The 15,166-nt window shown below is 37.3% G+C and overlaps 1 protein-coding gene across 1 annotated transcript in view; it reads left to right on the forward strand.

Annotated features, from left to right (window-relative positions):
* Window positions 1-14,829, forward strand: part of nampt2 (nicotinamide phosphoribosyltransferase 2) — a 36,634-nt gene extending 21,805 nt beyond the window's left edge. Inside the window, exons 6-11 of the mRNA XM_022682801.2 lie at window positions 5,200-5,330; window positions 7,224-7,449; window positions 9,316-9,435; window positions 11,285-11,425; window positions 13,363-13,488; window positions 14,424-14,829. Coding sequence (XP_022538522.2) covers window positions 5,200-5,330; window positions 7,224-7,449; window positions 9,316-9,435; window positions 11,285-11,425; window positions 13,363-13,488; window positions 14,424-14,597 — 918 coding nt within the window. The 3' untranslated portion in view covers window positions 14,598-14,829. The remainder of the gene's footprint in view (window positions 1-5,199; window positions 5,331-7,223; window positions 7,450-9,315; window positions 9,436-11,284; window positions 11,426-13,362; window positions 13,489-14,423) is intronic.
* The last annotated feature ends 337 nt before the right edge of the window (window positions 14,830-15,166 follow it).

A 15,166-nucleotide genomic window follows, 5' to 3' on the forward strand; every position in this document is an offset into this window, starting at 1 on the left:
AACAGATGACGGGTATTTGCTGTGCCCTGTTATCATCACCTACATGGGCTACATCTCTCGAGCACTGGTTCTTTTTCGTCTTCTACTGTTTAATGGGTGATGCAAGCCTGCCTCAAATTCGGGTAATCGGAAGGAAAGTCCAAACTATCTAGAAAGAGCTTTCACACTGCAGACAAAACGAAATCTTTTGTTTGGACCAAATTTTGGCCCTTTGATCTGGATCTCAAACCCTGGATAAAAAAATCTGAAAGAAAGTTCAAACTATCTAGAAACTATTTTCACACTGCAGATGAATCGGAGCCACATCTTTTGGTTGGACCAAATTTGGGTCATTTGGTCTGGGCCTCATAGCCTGAATCAAAAAATTGGAAGGAAAGTCCAAACTCTCTAGAAAGTGCTCTCAAATTGCAGACCAATCGAAACCACATCTTTTGGCTGGAACAAAGATTGGTCCTTTGGTCTGGGTCTCATAGCCTGATTCAAACAGTTCCAAACTATATAGAAAGTGCTTTCAAACTGCAGACAAAACGGAGTCACATTGTTTGATTGGACCAAATTTTGGTCCTTTGGTCTGGGTCTCATAGCCTGAATAAAAAAAAATCTAAACTAGCTATAAAATACTTTCACACTGCAGGAAAATTGAAACCGCATATTTTGGTTGGAACAAGTTTTGATCTTTTGGTTCAAGGTAGATGTAAAAGCATCTTAAGAGTAGTTCAGTTCACATGATCGCCATATTTCTGGACTGTGGAATTAAAATGCAGACTCAGACCTGAGGCAAACATGAAAAGCTACACTGATATGCACTTGAACTAAAGACCCTAGTGCTGAGAGGTGATCATTCTAACTACCAAGTCCTGCTGACTTCTAAGCCACCTTTGACTGTTGAGGGAATCAAATGAAGTAGGAATTACTGTAATTAATTATCCCAACCTCTAGATGTTCCTCTCAAACATAATAATGTGACTATTTCCCCTCATTAAACCAGGGCTGATGCCTTGTTTTGTCTTGCCCACTGTCTCAACTCTACCCTAATGGCTTCTGTCCTGCACATTGACCATGTCCTTCAGACAAGCTGTTGGATTGGATGCCGTGTTCTACGGGAACAGGTGGCTGGGTTGGGTGGGGGGGAGACTGAAGTAGAAAGAACATGATGATTAACATGTTTGTCTCTGAAGCAAGTGTCCCAACTGTCTCCTCATGAGCACTGATGTGCTTTAATTATTTGAGGTAGCCATAGGACCATGCTGGGGTCCATCCACTGCCTGAAATTTGTTTAGATTGTATGATGTGTAGTTAAAATTACACTCAAATGTGAGCCAATTCAGAAAATTGTAATTTAGCTCAAATACTTTATTCCAAACACCTGCACACACAGTATTTTACACTTTTATCTAATCAGCCAATCATTTAGCAGCATTGCGGTTCATAGTCTTACAGAATCAGGCTACCACCTTCAGCTAAAGTTCACATCAACCCTCATAATGTTTACAATAACCCTTAGAGTGAGGGGGAAAATGAGATCTTGGTGATTTATGAAGGTACAGTATGATGGTGACAGAAGAAGCTGGTTTGAGAAGTTCTAGAACTGCTAATCTCCAGGGATTTTTAGCAAAACAGTCCCTAGAGTCCCTTTCTTTAAACAGTCCCTTTTGCAATAGACTGTGAACTTCCAACAGTTTGGACGATTTTAAGGAAACTCTGAGCCATATGCCATCTGTGCACTAGTTATTACACTTACAATAAGGGTAATAATACATTAAACAATTTCTTACTCCACAAGTCACTTTATTTATATGTATTTACGCTGATATACCTTAGAGGTATGTATATTTGTGCGGATGTACATTTATGTATCTATATCGGATACCTATATTTAATATTTATGCTGTTTCTACATTTCTACATTTCCATATATTTAGATATTTATTTTACTTGTTTAAATCCTGCAAGGTCACCTATTACATTCTTTAAAATTTAAATCTGTGCTGCTATATAACTCATTTATATATTTTTTTATATAATTCTGTGATACTATATATCAATAATTGTTCTTTTTTTCTGTGTATTTTCGAGCCAAATGCAACAAAATTTCTTTCTTAGTACACTTGTGTATTATGAATGAAGTTAAAGGTTGTTTAAATGTACTGGTAAGCCTCTAAATCAGGGGTGTCCAAACTTTTTTTGTTGGGGGCCAGAAGGAGAAATATATTTGAAGTCACGGGCCACAGACTCTGTAATAAAACAAATAATGAAATATACCACTTTAAATAAAACTTTTTTTCTGATTATTTCATTTACACACCATTTTACTTGACTTACTATCTTTGTCTTTGACAGTGTTGTGTAAACTAAGATTTTTCAAATTGATGTTTAATTTAATGATGTCTCTTAATATTAAACTCCTTAATTACGGCAACTTTTTGACTCTTTGGCCCGTTTTTCTGCGCTAGAAATGCGCACCCTCTCCTTTTTTAGACTCTTTGCCCCGTTTTTCTGCGCTAGAAATGTGCACTCTCTCCGCTTTTAGACTCTTTGGCCCGTTTCTGACACATAGCGTTCAAAGTTTGAATCTCACATTATAAAAACCTGCTTAACAGCGGGCCAACTTTCATTCTATTTCTAAAATACCTCACGGGCCGCTCCAAAAAAGGAAACGGGCGGCAAATGTCCCGCGGGCCGTAGTTTGGACACCCCTGGTCTAAAAGGTACAGTAGAGATGCTCATCCAGTGAGACATGGAAGTTCTACATATGGAAATGCTTTGATGCTTTGTTGAGAAGAGGTGAATGGGCTACAGCTGCTGTAAGCCAAGAACAGAAAGCTGAGGCTGCAGGCAGTGCATCATTTTATGGAATCTATGGCAAGAGAAATTGTCTGTTTTAACTAGTGCTGGGCGATATGGGAAAAATCAAATATCACGATATGGAATTTTTTATTTCACGAAAAACGATATACATCATGATATACCACATTTAAGTATGTTTTCAGTTATTCTTTAAAAAATAATATCATTGCTTACTTTTTTTCCAACTTTATTTCAAAGTGACATTAAACCAAACTTTCACAAATGAGAATTACTACCTTTTAGTGCCGCAATATATATATATATTGAAAACAGATGAGGTAGATGCAGTAGCAATTTCTTTCAAAATTATACAGGTATTTAAATTGACTTATCAAAATAAACTCAATTAACATTTTTTAAAGTGACCGTCAAATAACGTAAAGCAGCGTCATGTCGCAAAACCCCCATTATGAAGTTTTTTTTGCGAAGATTACCTTATTATCACTTATATAAACCGATTTTATGCTTAGTGACCACACCAATACATTTCATCGTAGCCTACTTTATATATTTGCATGAATAATTGATGAAATGACTGTAGAAACGATAGGGACAATAGAATGTAAGCAGCACGATAAACACTTTTCTATCGTCCCCACGATATTTGTGGTCATTTAAATTTTACAAATGTTACCAAGTCTTGTCATTAACAAGGTGATGCGTTAATTGTTATATGATTTGAGTCTTTTTAAGGTTAAGATTCTAAACGAAGATGGAACAAACTGAGGAACAGTATCTCAATAAGAGTTTATTAAGTTCAGAAAGTCCTGTGGTATTTATAAAGATACCATAGATCACTGAAGGGTAACTACAGCATCCATGAGGGAAGTCAGTAAAAGCAGTAATAGAGATTTCACATCTTTGAAACCTGAATTTGAATGGAATCGTTAACACCTATACCATCCACAGTAGACGTGAAGCATATTGATTTCTGTGTTCTTTTTCTCCAAGGGAAGGGTTGCTTTGAGAGCTTTGGCTGGTATCAACGGCAATTACTATTCTAGAACAACACGGCTGTGGGCTTCTTCTTCTTCTGCCAAATGGCAGCCACTCTCCCTGATTACTCTCACTTTACAGGGCATTAAGCAAGACTTACTTTCAAGCTGCTTCTGTTAAATCAGAGAGGATTTCTGAAATACCCACTTGGCTTGAGATTGACAAACAGAAAAGCTCACAAGATCCATTGTTTTGGCTACCGGGCCAGCCTGACCCGGTCCAGGTTCACACTAGTTATGAACTATGCTGTTAGAAATTATGTACAAAAGTATTTAAGCACCTGCCTATTAGTGCTGGGCGGTATAACCAAAGATGTATATCACGGTATTTTTCAAGATTCTGGCAGTTTCACAGTATATCAGTGTATTTTTGTATTATTTTTATTTATTTATTTATTTATTTTGCATGACTGGGCTTTTATATTGGGTTGTGACATACTCTACTGTTTGGAGTACATAAAATATAATATAAAACACTAACGCCAACAACTTTAACACTGCTTTCTTTTAAAAATTGCATAATTTAAATTTAGTTCCATAAACACTATAAACTGGCCTAAATTACTCAATGTTTAGGTATTCAAAAGAGATAATTCTCAAAAACTCTATTGTCCTAGAAAGACACAAGTTTACTAACAATTTACAAGTATTAAATTATTAATTATTTATTATTACATTATCAAAATCAGACACAATTCTCCTCTTTCTCCAGTAAACAAATAAATTAAATTAAGTGTGCATTAAAATTATCCTTCAAGCCACAGTTTGCTGTTGTTTTTCTATGTTACTCAGATAAAAACACTCGTACAGTGAGGAACAGCAGCAGGTGCTCCTCAGATAAAGTGCTGTTCTAAAGTGCATTTCTCTCCAGTCAGGACCGAGCGAGACGAGCATTTGACTCCACAGGGCTGAGCTTCCAGTGTATAAGCTTGTTATGCTAACTGGCTAGCGTTAGCTAACAGCTGTATCTGCTTCTTTGGCGGTGCTGTTTTATACAGCTCTCCGCAGCGCCTCTAGTGGTATGGTGGTATGTGTAAAATGCATTTCTGCCCATTGTGACTGTTTTCAATGGACAGTAACTTGATTTTGCATTGCTTTGAGGATTCAATTCCATTTAGCAACAAAAAACATTGGGTAGGTTACAGTGAACTTGAGATTACTGTCATAAAAGAAGAGCTTTCAAACAATGACCCCATGAGACACATAACCACGGCCCCTTTACACACAAAAGTAACCATATTAGCATAGTAAATTAACTCTCTCTCTCTTTCTCTCTCTCTCTTTTTCTCTCTCTCTCTCTCTCTCTCTCTCTCTCTCTCTCTCTCTCTCTCTCTCTCTCTCTCTCTCTCTCTCTCAGTCAGCAGCACTCGGTGGAGCCGCTCACTTGGTGAACTTCTGCAGCACAGATACAGTAGCTGGACTGCTAATGGCCCAGCGCTATTACAACTGCCCCATGGCCGGGTTCTCCATACCGGCTGCAGAACACAGGTCAGCCATCCACCCTCACAAATAAAATAAAGAACACTGCTCCCTTCAAATTGAAGCTTTTTTATGTGGTCCTTCAAAACATGTTTTTAATAGAGATTGTGATTTCAGTCAATCGATCTTTGTTTCAGTTCCATTCGTTCATTTTCAATGGAGCGGAACATTTACAAAATTAAAGGGACTTAAAAATAAGTTAAAAACAAGCAAACAATAAAAGATTTAATTAAGAAGAAATAAAATATTTCAGGATAAAAGGATATGCAGACAGGCTAAAATGTAAAGCAATAAAGCAAAGATCTAAATAATTAGAAAAATAAAATATTTAAAAAACACACTTAAAGAAATAGAGGACTAAAATAACACCAAAATTCTATATAAAAATGGTAATTGTTGTAACTAAAATAAATAAATAATAATAAGTTAAGTAAGTATAAAAAAATAAAAGGATGAAATAAATAAAATAAAAAGGTAAAAGGCCAAAATAAATCTAGAAATAAAACAAATAATGAGATTAAATAAAGAAATAAAAAGGCTAAAAGGTTAAACATAAAATTAGATAAATAAAAAGACAAAATAAATACAATAAGTCAAAGGGTTAAAGAAAAACTCAACTAAAACAGTTACAGGCTGTCTAAAGGTGGATAGAGACTAATAGTTTAAAATGATTTAATGACACCAGCAATCTGAGGTTTAGTGTAAATCCCCTTGTTAAGGTCTAAAGATCCTTTCCTTGATGGTATAAAGGTTATTGACCCATTTATTGGACCTTCTAACTGTCATAAATATGCCTACTTGAGAATAGGTGAAGCAGATGACAGTTCTGTTCAAATTCTGCGTTTTTCTGCATTTTTATTTCCTGAATTCCTCAGCAGTGTCCTTGCTGTTGCTGTTTAATTGTCCTGCCTCCCGGGGAGCTATCAGAACATCTGGCACTGACTCATCGGCCTCCTCTGGCACTGTTGCCCGATGCAGTGTTCACACTGATTCACTCAGATTTCTTCAAAACAGCAGATTCACTGACTCACCATCTCTTTTAACTCCGCTAAACTAAAGCTGCGCTGAAGCTCTTCCAGCTCATGTGATTGCCTGGCAGAGTGGCGTCTCTGTTTAGATGCAGAAGGCAAACCGAAACATGTGTTTCAATGGGTTTTTTATGCTTAAGACTTAAAGAAAGACCTGATTTGACCTGACCTGTTTGCCAGTTTAAACTTTCTTAATGACCAAGATCCTGGATGTAATTGGATTAAAGGGATGGATGAATAGAAAGGGAATGCAGGAAATATTAAACCATTAACTACAGCTCTGGAAGAGTTAAATTCAGTTTTTGACACAGTTTCTCTGATTTTGCCATTTATATGTAGATGTTTGAGTAAAACGAACATTGTTGTTTTATTCTATAAACTATGAAAAACATTTCTCCCCAATTCCAAATACGAATATTGTAATTTAGAGCATTTATTTTCAGAAAATTAGGAATGGCTGAAATAACAAGAAAATAGATGCAAAGTTTTCAGACCTCAAATAGTAATACCAAGAAAGCAAATTCATATTCATAAAGTTACTGGTAACTTAATAAAGTTACATAAAGTTATCCAGTACTGTTTTTTAATCACAGTTTTTATGCATCTTGGCATCATGTTCTCTTCCTCCACCAGTCTTGCACACTGCTTTTGGATATCTTTATGCTGCTTTACTCCTGGTGCAAACATTCAAGCAGTTCAGCTTGGTTTGATGGCTTGTGATCATCCATCTTCCTCTTGATTATATTCCAGAGGTTTTCAATTTGGTAAAATCAAAGAAATTCATCATTTTTAAGTGGACTCTTATTTTTTCCTGAGCTGTATGCTTTGATCTCAAGATCCCTATATGTTTGTATGTATGTGTGTCTGCATGTAGCACCATCATCTCCTGGGGTCGAAGCAGAGAGAAGGAGGCGTACGAGTGCCTGCTGGACCAGTTCCCCACCGGCCCAGTGGCAGTGGTCAGCGACAGCTACGACATCTTCAAAGCCTGCAAGCACATCTGGGGCGACAAGCTGAAGGAGAGAGTAATGGAGCGCAGTGAGGACTCCATGCTTGTCATCCGCCCTGACTCAGGAGACCCCACAGAGACGCTGCTGGAGGTGAGTGCCACCTGCTGGGAGAACGGCTTGCACGACGGCTGCATTCACTTCGAAAGCCACGTTGTTTAATTTAAGCAACATTCATTATATAGCAGCTTTACCTTTAAATAGCAGCCTGAGAATGAAAAAGAATGTGAGAATGGCGTCTAAATCATGCCCACGGCTACTGTGAACCTGAGATAACTGTCAGAAGTGGAAAGAAAAAGAGCATTTAACCAGTGGGCCGTAGCCTTGTTAAACATACAAAAGGAACTTTTACGAATGTTTTTTTTTCTCTCTTTGGCACAATCCCATTTTACCCCTTGACCCTACCACTTAGCCCTACTTCTCTGTTTTGCACGTGCACGCCTAGGGGAAGGGTGCCGCGATTTTTGTTAGGTTTTAGAGGGAAGTGTTACGGCTACATGGCTAATCTAGGCATATTGAAATCAGAGGGATGACAATCACTGGCAAAATGTTAGCACCAAAGCAATCAAAGAAACCCTTAAATTTGGGTGAAAATCGCATTTGTAGCACTATAAGGCGCACTGTCAATAAACGTCTATTATCTGGCCTATTTTTTTTATACATAAGGCACACCGGATTATAAGGCACATTATGCAACACTAGTAAGAAACAGGGGTGTCGCCATGTATACCTTCTAATTAAGCTAAGTTAAGGAAACAAAACTGTAATTCTTTAAAAAAAAAAAATAATAATAATCTTTTAAGTGAAACGAGCGCTGGATGTTAATCTACACAGAATTCTCTCCTGAAAACTGTTTATCTGGGTGAGTAAAGTGCTTCCTAGCGGTTAGTAGCTAATGCTACTGGCCAGCGCTACTCTGAGGAACCCTGAGTGTTTTGCAAGGGTGATATTAGCTAATGATTAATCCTACGTAGCTTGTTTTAACACGGTAAACACGCAGACTACAGTCTGATATACTCGCCTCTGAGCGACAAAAGAGAGCTAGCGCTTAGCACAGTTAGCGGCGAATGCTAATGATGCTCCCGCAGTGCTAGCTGGGGTTAGCAGCAGGATACAGTCAGATAATACTCACCTCTGAAGAGCCGTTATTTCCTAATGCTAATGCTGTTCCAGCCCCGGTGGTGGAGAACTATGCTGTATCTCAGCAGAGTGGCTTTACTGCTCCTTACAACCTGACTAGTAACATTCATACATAAGATTATTCATACTGGATTATAAGGTGCACAAATTATTTTTGGGAAAATTAAAGGATTTTAAGTGTGCCTTATAGTGCAGAAAATACTGTTAATTTTCCTTGTAAAAAATGATAAACTCTATATTACCATATTGTTTAATATGTAGCTTCAATGTTTTAAAGCTATTTTTCTTCATAGCAAGCATAAAGAAACGCTAGTAGTTTGTTAACTATTTAATTTTCCCGTTCCACCTTAAATGGTGCAACAGACAGCAGAGGCTGCAGCATTTAAGGTGGAACGGGAAAATAAAATAAAACAGTTTGTGTTTATTCAGTCTGCGACAATACTAAGAGTTTTCTGAGGAGCTGTAGTGTCTTGTATTTAATAAAACTGCTGTGTCCGCCATTCATTAAAATAATAATAAACATTTTTTATTATTTTATTATTTGTTAATTTGTAGTTTGAGAACCTGTTCCTTAGGTATTCTTGCTCAAGCTCATCCTGCAGTACTGTATCACTGTATTGATTTCTGAAGACCTCCACCTCACACATTGTTTAGATTGGATTTCGCAGCCTGGAAGAGCATCCCTTCAAGTCTGTGACTCATTATTGATTATCGTTATGATGTCATAATGAGCTTTTTTGAGCTTTGTGTTATATGTGTAATCAAATGATAAAAATCACAACACTCCTCCTCCCCCTCCTCCTCTCTGTGTGTCTGTAGGTGATAAAGATTCTGGAGGAGTGTTTTAGCTGCTCTCTGAACTCCGTTGGCTATAAGGTGCTGCCGTCGTATCTGCGCATCATCCAGGGTGATGGTATTGATCTCCACTCCGTTGATGAGGTAAGCAGGATTGATCACGAACGTGATGAGCAGGGTTGGGGACTTAATTTAAATTCAGCCGGGGCTTTAATTAAACTGCTGAATGATTTGTGGTCGATTACGCTGTTAAAAACAATATTGAAAAAAAAATTGGTAACACTTTCTATGAATATCTTCTCAATTAGACTCTATAAACACATTCATAACATATTATAATGCATTCATAAGGCATTATAAACATGGCTATTACTGTTTATAAAAGTGCATAACCATGTTTATTATGCATCATGACTTGTGATCATAATACATTATGAGCTGTGCTTATAATATGTAAGTTAAAATTAAAGTTTATATCTATCACTAATAATGTAGTCCCACAGTGAAAGTCTGTCACTTCACTTGGATCGCACAAAGACCTGTTATAATACATTATAAGTGACTATTACTAATATTATATTCATGACGAGTATAATTCATGAGTGGTTAAAAATATATTTAGAATATTATACAGGGTGTGTTTTTAAGTTAGAAGCTTTTTTAGTCATAATGCATAATTCTGCAAGATGGGACTGAGTTTCTTGGTATTGATGTATAACATGTTATAAACACAGCTATTAATGATGCATTATGATCACAATTCATAAAGCATAATAAACATAGATATGATGGGTTATACATTTTAATAAATATGTATAATCATGTTTAGAATGCCTTATGAATGCATTATAATCTGTTATGGATATGTTTATGGAGTCTTACAGAGATGACATTTATAGAAAGTGTTACCATTTTTTTTTCTTTCTTTTTTTAACTCTATTTTGCAATGAAAATTTGATTGTATTCAGCACTAATGAGGTCAGCTTCAACTCCTTAGCTCATCCCAAAATTACTGTACACAACAAAATCATTCCTTATGCCCCTTTATACACCTTTATAGCCCACAAATGGCATTGGTGACATTGTGTGAATAAGTTCACGGTTATCTGCTCCAGAGAGTCCTATTCTTTTGACAGTACTTTTCTACAGGAACTAGACTAAGCTCAGTCCATTAGAAAGGGGTATCTACAGACATTTAAACACGTTGGGTTCTATTTTAGTGATCTATAGGCGATTGATATTGACATTAGGCAAATCAGTGTGTCTTTGCTATCATAATGACGGGAGAAGTCACTGTTAACAATTCACTACCAAGATAGCAATGAACATCTAAAGGGTTGACGTCTGTTTAGGTTGATTTCAGTGAATGGCACACTGGTGTTTTCCATTGCCAAGGTAGCAATATGCCAGAAATGTATCTGAAAACACCTCATTTCGAGACCACCATGCCCATTGACCTAGATATATTCACATGAGCTGTTGCTATTTAATTGATGCAGGTGCAAGGTGTGAAAATAGACTTTTGGCGGGGTGTAAAAGAGCAAAAGCAATTTTTTTATATAAATATATATATATGGATTTTAACGCTTTTTTTTTTTTATTAAGAGAAACCTGAAACTTTGGACTTTCAACTGAGATATAATTGTGTAATAGGATGAAGTTTGAGACATGGGATAACATTTCACACGTTTCCTTAAAATGTCAACCAGATTGCAAAAACACATCAGCTTTTTTTTTTACCTTATCTCTTCATCTGTGACATACAGTTGATTACCAAAGCCAGTTGCAACCTGTTGAAACTCTTTTAATAAAAGAAAAATCGATGGGCAGTTGCTTCAGCAGCGACGGGTCTGTGGAAATTGGCATCTCTCTGTAGAAGTCCTAAAAGAATGCAGATCATTTGGAAGACCTTTGTATTAAATGCTCAAACGCAGGAGTTTTGTATGTCATGCTGAACCCGCTGTATTCTCTGTTGTGTGTTTCTGTTTGTCAGATCCTGAAGAAGCTCATTGACGAGGGCTGGAGTGCAGAGAATGTGTTTTTCGGCTGTGGAAGTGCTCTGCTGCAGAAGCTCAACAGAGACACATTAAACTGTGCTTTCAAGTGCAGCTATGTGGAAACCAATGGCAAGGGGGTGAGTTAGTTAGCTGCTCACTTAATGATTGAGCTGTATGATGGATCCTCCGTCTGTCACTGTGGTATTGCTGTTTGCTGGATTGTCCAACAGAATACAGATTTCTACCCAGAAGGGCTGGGTGATATGGCCCTAAAATAACATCACAATATTTCAAAGTCAAAGTCAAAGTGGTTTTTATTGTCATTTCAGCTATATACAGAGTACACAGTGAAACGAAACAACGTTCCTCCAGGGACCATGGTGCACATAAACACAGTGTAGACAAAACAATAAGTGCAACAGTACAAAAGTGCAGACAGACAATACAACACAATATAGACAAAGAATAATAAATAACAAGACAGTGTGCAAATTATGCGGTGTGCAAAAAATACCAGGTGAGGTAGTAATTACTCTATTACACAGTGTGCAATAGAGTCCAGTGAGGTAGTAGGGTTTTTAGTGCTTTCCATTTTCTGGGGTAAGTGGGGTAAGAGTGTGTGTGCATGTACCGAAAAACCATCAGTTCAGTCTCTGCAGTTGAGGAGTCTGATGGCTTGGGGGTAGAAGCTGTTGCAGAATCTGGTCGTGCTGGACCGGATGCTGCGGTACCTTCTTCCCGAAGGCAGGAGGGAGAACAGTTCGTGGTGTTTGCGATAACGATACTCTTGGCGATATGACAAAGCACTTAATTAAAAAATATATATATTATTTCAAAAATACACTACTGCAACAAAAAAAAATTAATTACGTATTATTAGGGCATACAATATGATATGGCACACCCCTAACTGAGATATTAGAAAATATATGAATTTTATCAGATTTGTAACAGAAGTCAATGATCCAGACTGTTTTAATAAAAATGCACTCCAAATACCTCCGTATATCCAAAGTTAAGGTAAAATAAATGATACTAGACAGATATAATCTGTCTCTAGTAGATATATAATGGGAAATGAGAACAGTGTGAATTTTTCTTTTGCTAAAAAGAGTAAAATAAAGTAGTACACTGATGTGATAATTGGGGTGGGTTATATGGCACGATATTTCATAGAATAATATTGTTCATGATATTCAAAAACGTTGGCGATATTATTGTGCATAATACAATGTGTCACACCCCTAATGAGAAAATAATAAGTAGAAAGTTTTTTGTTTGTTTGTTTTTTTTTTTTTTTTAAATGCAGAATGGATGCACAACTAAAGTGGGTTCCACTCCTAGGCAGTTGCTAGTGTGTTGTATTGTGGTTGCTATGGTTATGCTTGGTGGTTGCTGTGGTGTTGCTGCCATGTAATTTCAGGTGGGCGCTATAGTGTTGCTAAATAGATGTAATGGTTTTGCTAGGTGGTTGATGTGATGTTCCTAAGGTGTGTATGTTGCTAAGTGGTTAATATGGTGTTGCTAGGTGTTTGCTGTGGGTTCCCATGTAGTTCCTATGGTGTTGCTAACTGCTCACTATAAAGTTGCTAGGGTTATCTGAAATGAGGTTTTGCAAAAATGGTTGCTATTGTATCCCAGGTGATTGCTTTTGTGGTGTTGAATGGATATGTAGTTGCCAAGTGGTTGATATGGTGTTGCTAGGTGGTTGCTGTGGTTTCCCATGTAGTTTCTATGGTGTTGCTTAGTGGTCACTATAAAGTTGCTAGGTTTAGATTGCTGTGGTGTTCTTGAATGGTTGTTTGGTAGTTGCTGGGTGGTTGCTAGGTGGCTGCTCTGTTATCCCAGGTGGTGTTAAGTAGTTGTTAGGTGATTGGTGTGGTATCTTAGTTGGGGATATCTGAAACTGTGGGTTTGAAGAAGTTGCGAGGTGAATATCTGTCCAAGTAATTATAAGAAGGATAAGAATATGGATTGAATAACAATACAGCTGTGCATTAATAGTTTATACTACTATAAACTTTAATTTTCTATCATTAACCATATATTAATCCTTGTGTATTCTGCTGTGTAGATGGACGTCTATAAGCAGCCAGTGACGGACCCGTCTAAAGGATCAAAGCGAGGTCGTCTTTCTCTGAGGAGAAACTCTGACGGGTTTATAGAGACAGTGGAGAGGGGTGTCGGCAAACCTGAGGAGGTAAGATTTTATGATCTAAGTGAAACTTACATATACATATATTATTACCAGGTAGATGTATTACACACAGAGTGATCAATTTTAAGCGTTTCATTCTTTTATGGTTTATGATTATGGCTTACAGCCAATGAAAACCCAAAAATCAGTGTCTCAGACAATTAGAATATTATATAAGACCAATTGGTACTTTTGGCAGTGTGGGCAGTGTGCCAAATCCTGCTGGAAAATAAAATCCGCATCTCCATAAAATGTAAGTCATGTAAGTGCTGTACAGTTTTCTGGGAAAACACTGCACTGACTTTGACTGGACTTGATAGAACACAGTGGATCAACACCAGCAGATGACAGACATGTCTCTCCGAACCATCACTGATTGGTGGAAACTTCACACTAGGCCTCAAGCAGCTTGGACTGTGTGTCTCTCCACTCTTCCTCTAGAATCTGCTACCTTGATTTACAAATGAAATGTAAAATTTAATGATGATCAGTGATGGTCTGGAGAGACATGTCTGTCATCTGCTGGTGTAGGTCCACTGTGTTTTTTTATCAAGCCCAAAGTCAGTGCATTTTTGTTTTCCCACAAAATCTTGCAGCACTTCTTGCTTCCCTCTGCTGACAACTTTTACGGAGATGTGGATTTCATTTTTCAGCAGGACTTGGCACACTGCCCACACTGCCAAAAGTACCAATTGGTCTTTTATAATATTCTTATTTTTGGGTTTTCATTAGCTGTAAACTGAAACAAAGTAACTTTTTAATTATATATATATATATATATATATATATATATATATATATATATATATATATATATATATATATATATATATATATATATATATATTATGCACTAGTGTATATAAAGTATAACAAGCCACATATTCACAAAAACCTATATAAGGTCATTTATTATCTGTATGTATCCACGTGTGCAGGACATGCTGGTGACGGTGTTTGAGAACGGGACCATTCTGCAGGAGTACGCGCTGGACGAGATCCGGAAGAACGCCCGGCTGTGGGAGGAGGACCTGAGTCCCGCCCAGCATAACCAGGACCACCCCACACCTCTGGAGATCCACCAGAAACACATCATGAACGGGGTGCACTGATCTTCTAATAACACTGCCCCCCACCCCCCATATCAACGGACCAACTGACTCCCGGGCCTTACCCTGTTCTCACTATGCCGTCTGTGTTCATACGTTCAGAGCAGACATGCATGCGGTCCATCCTTCACAAAATTAAACGACCGTATTGTGGCTGATCTCTTAGCCAGTCATAAAATCATCTTTTTATTTATTCCCCCACACAAATGAACTATTAAATGAGCTACTATCTGAACCTGGACGTACTGCAGTGTTCTTGCAGTAGTTGAAGTCGAGTCGAAGGAACCGTAATTAACAAGGTGGTATTTCAGTAATTTATATATATATATATATATATAATGTGTGTATATACAGTACTGTGCAGCGGTTTAAGAGGTTTAAGGCACCAAATTTACCAAATTGACCAAAATTAATAAAAATCATTCTAGATTAAGTGTAAAAACACATCTCTAAACCATCTTCAAAGTCCCAACAAAGACTTTAGTTCTGTCATCATCACATTTGGGGGGACATGAGATCACTTCAGTTTCTGAATCAGTTTCTCTGATTTTGCTTTTTATAGGTTTATGTTT

This window comes from Astyanax mexicanus, chromosome 24, assembly GCF_023375975.1.
Source record: "Astyanax mexicanus isolate ESR-SI-001 chromosome 24, AstMex3_surface, whole genome shotgun sequence".
In the NCBI taxonomy this organism is placed as follows: Eukaryota; Metazoa; Chordata; class Actinopteri; order Characiformes; family Acestrorhamphidae; genus Astyanax; species Astyanax mexicanus.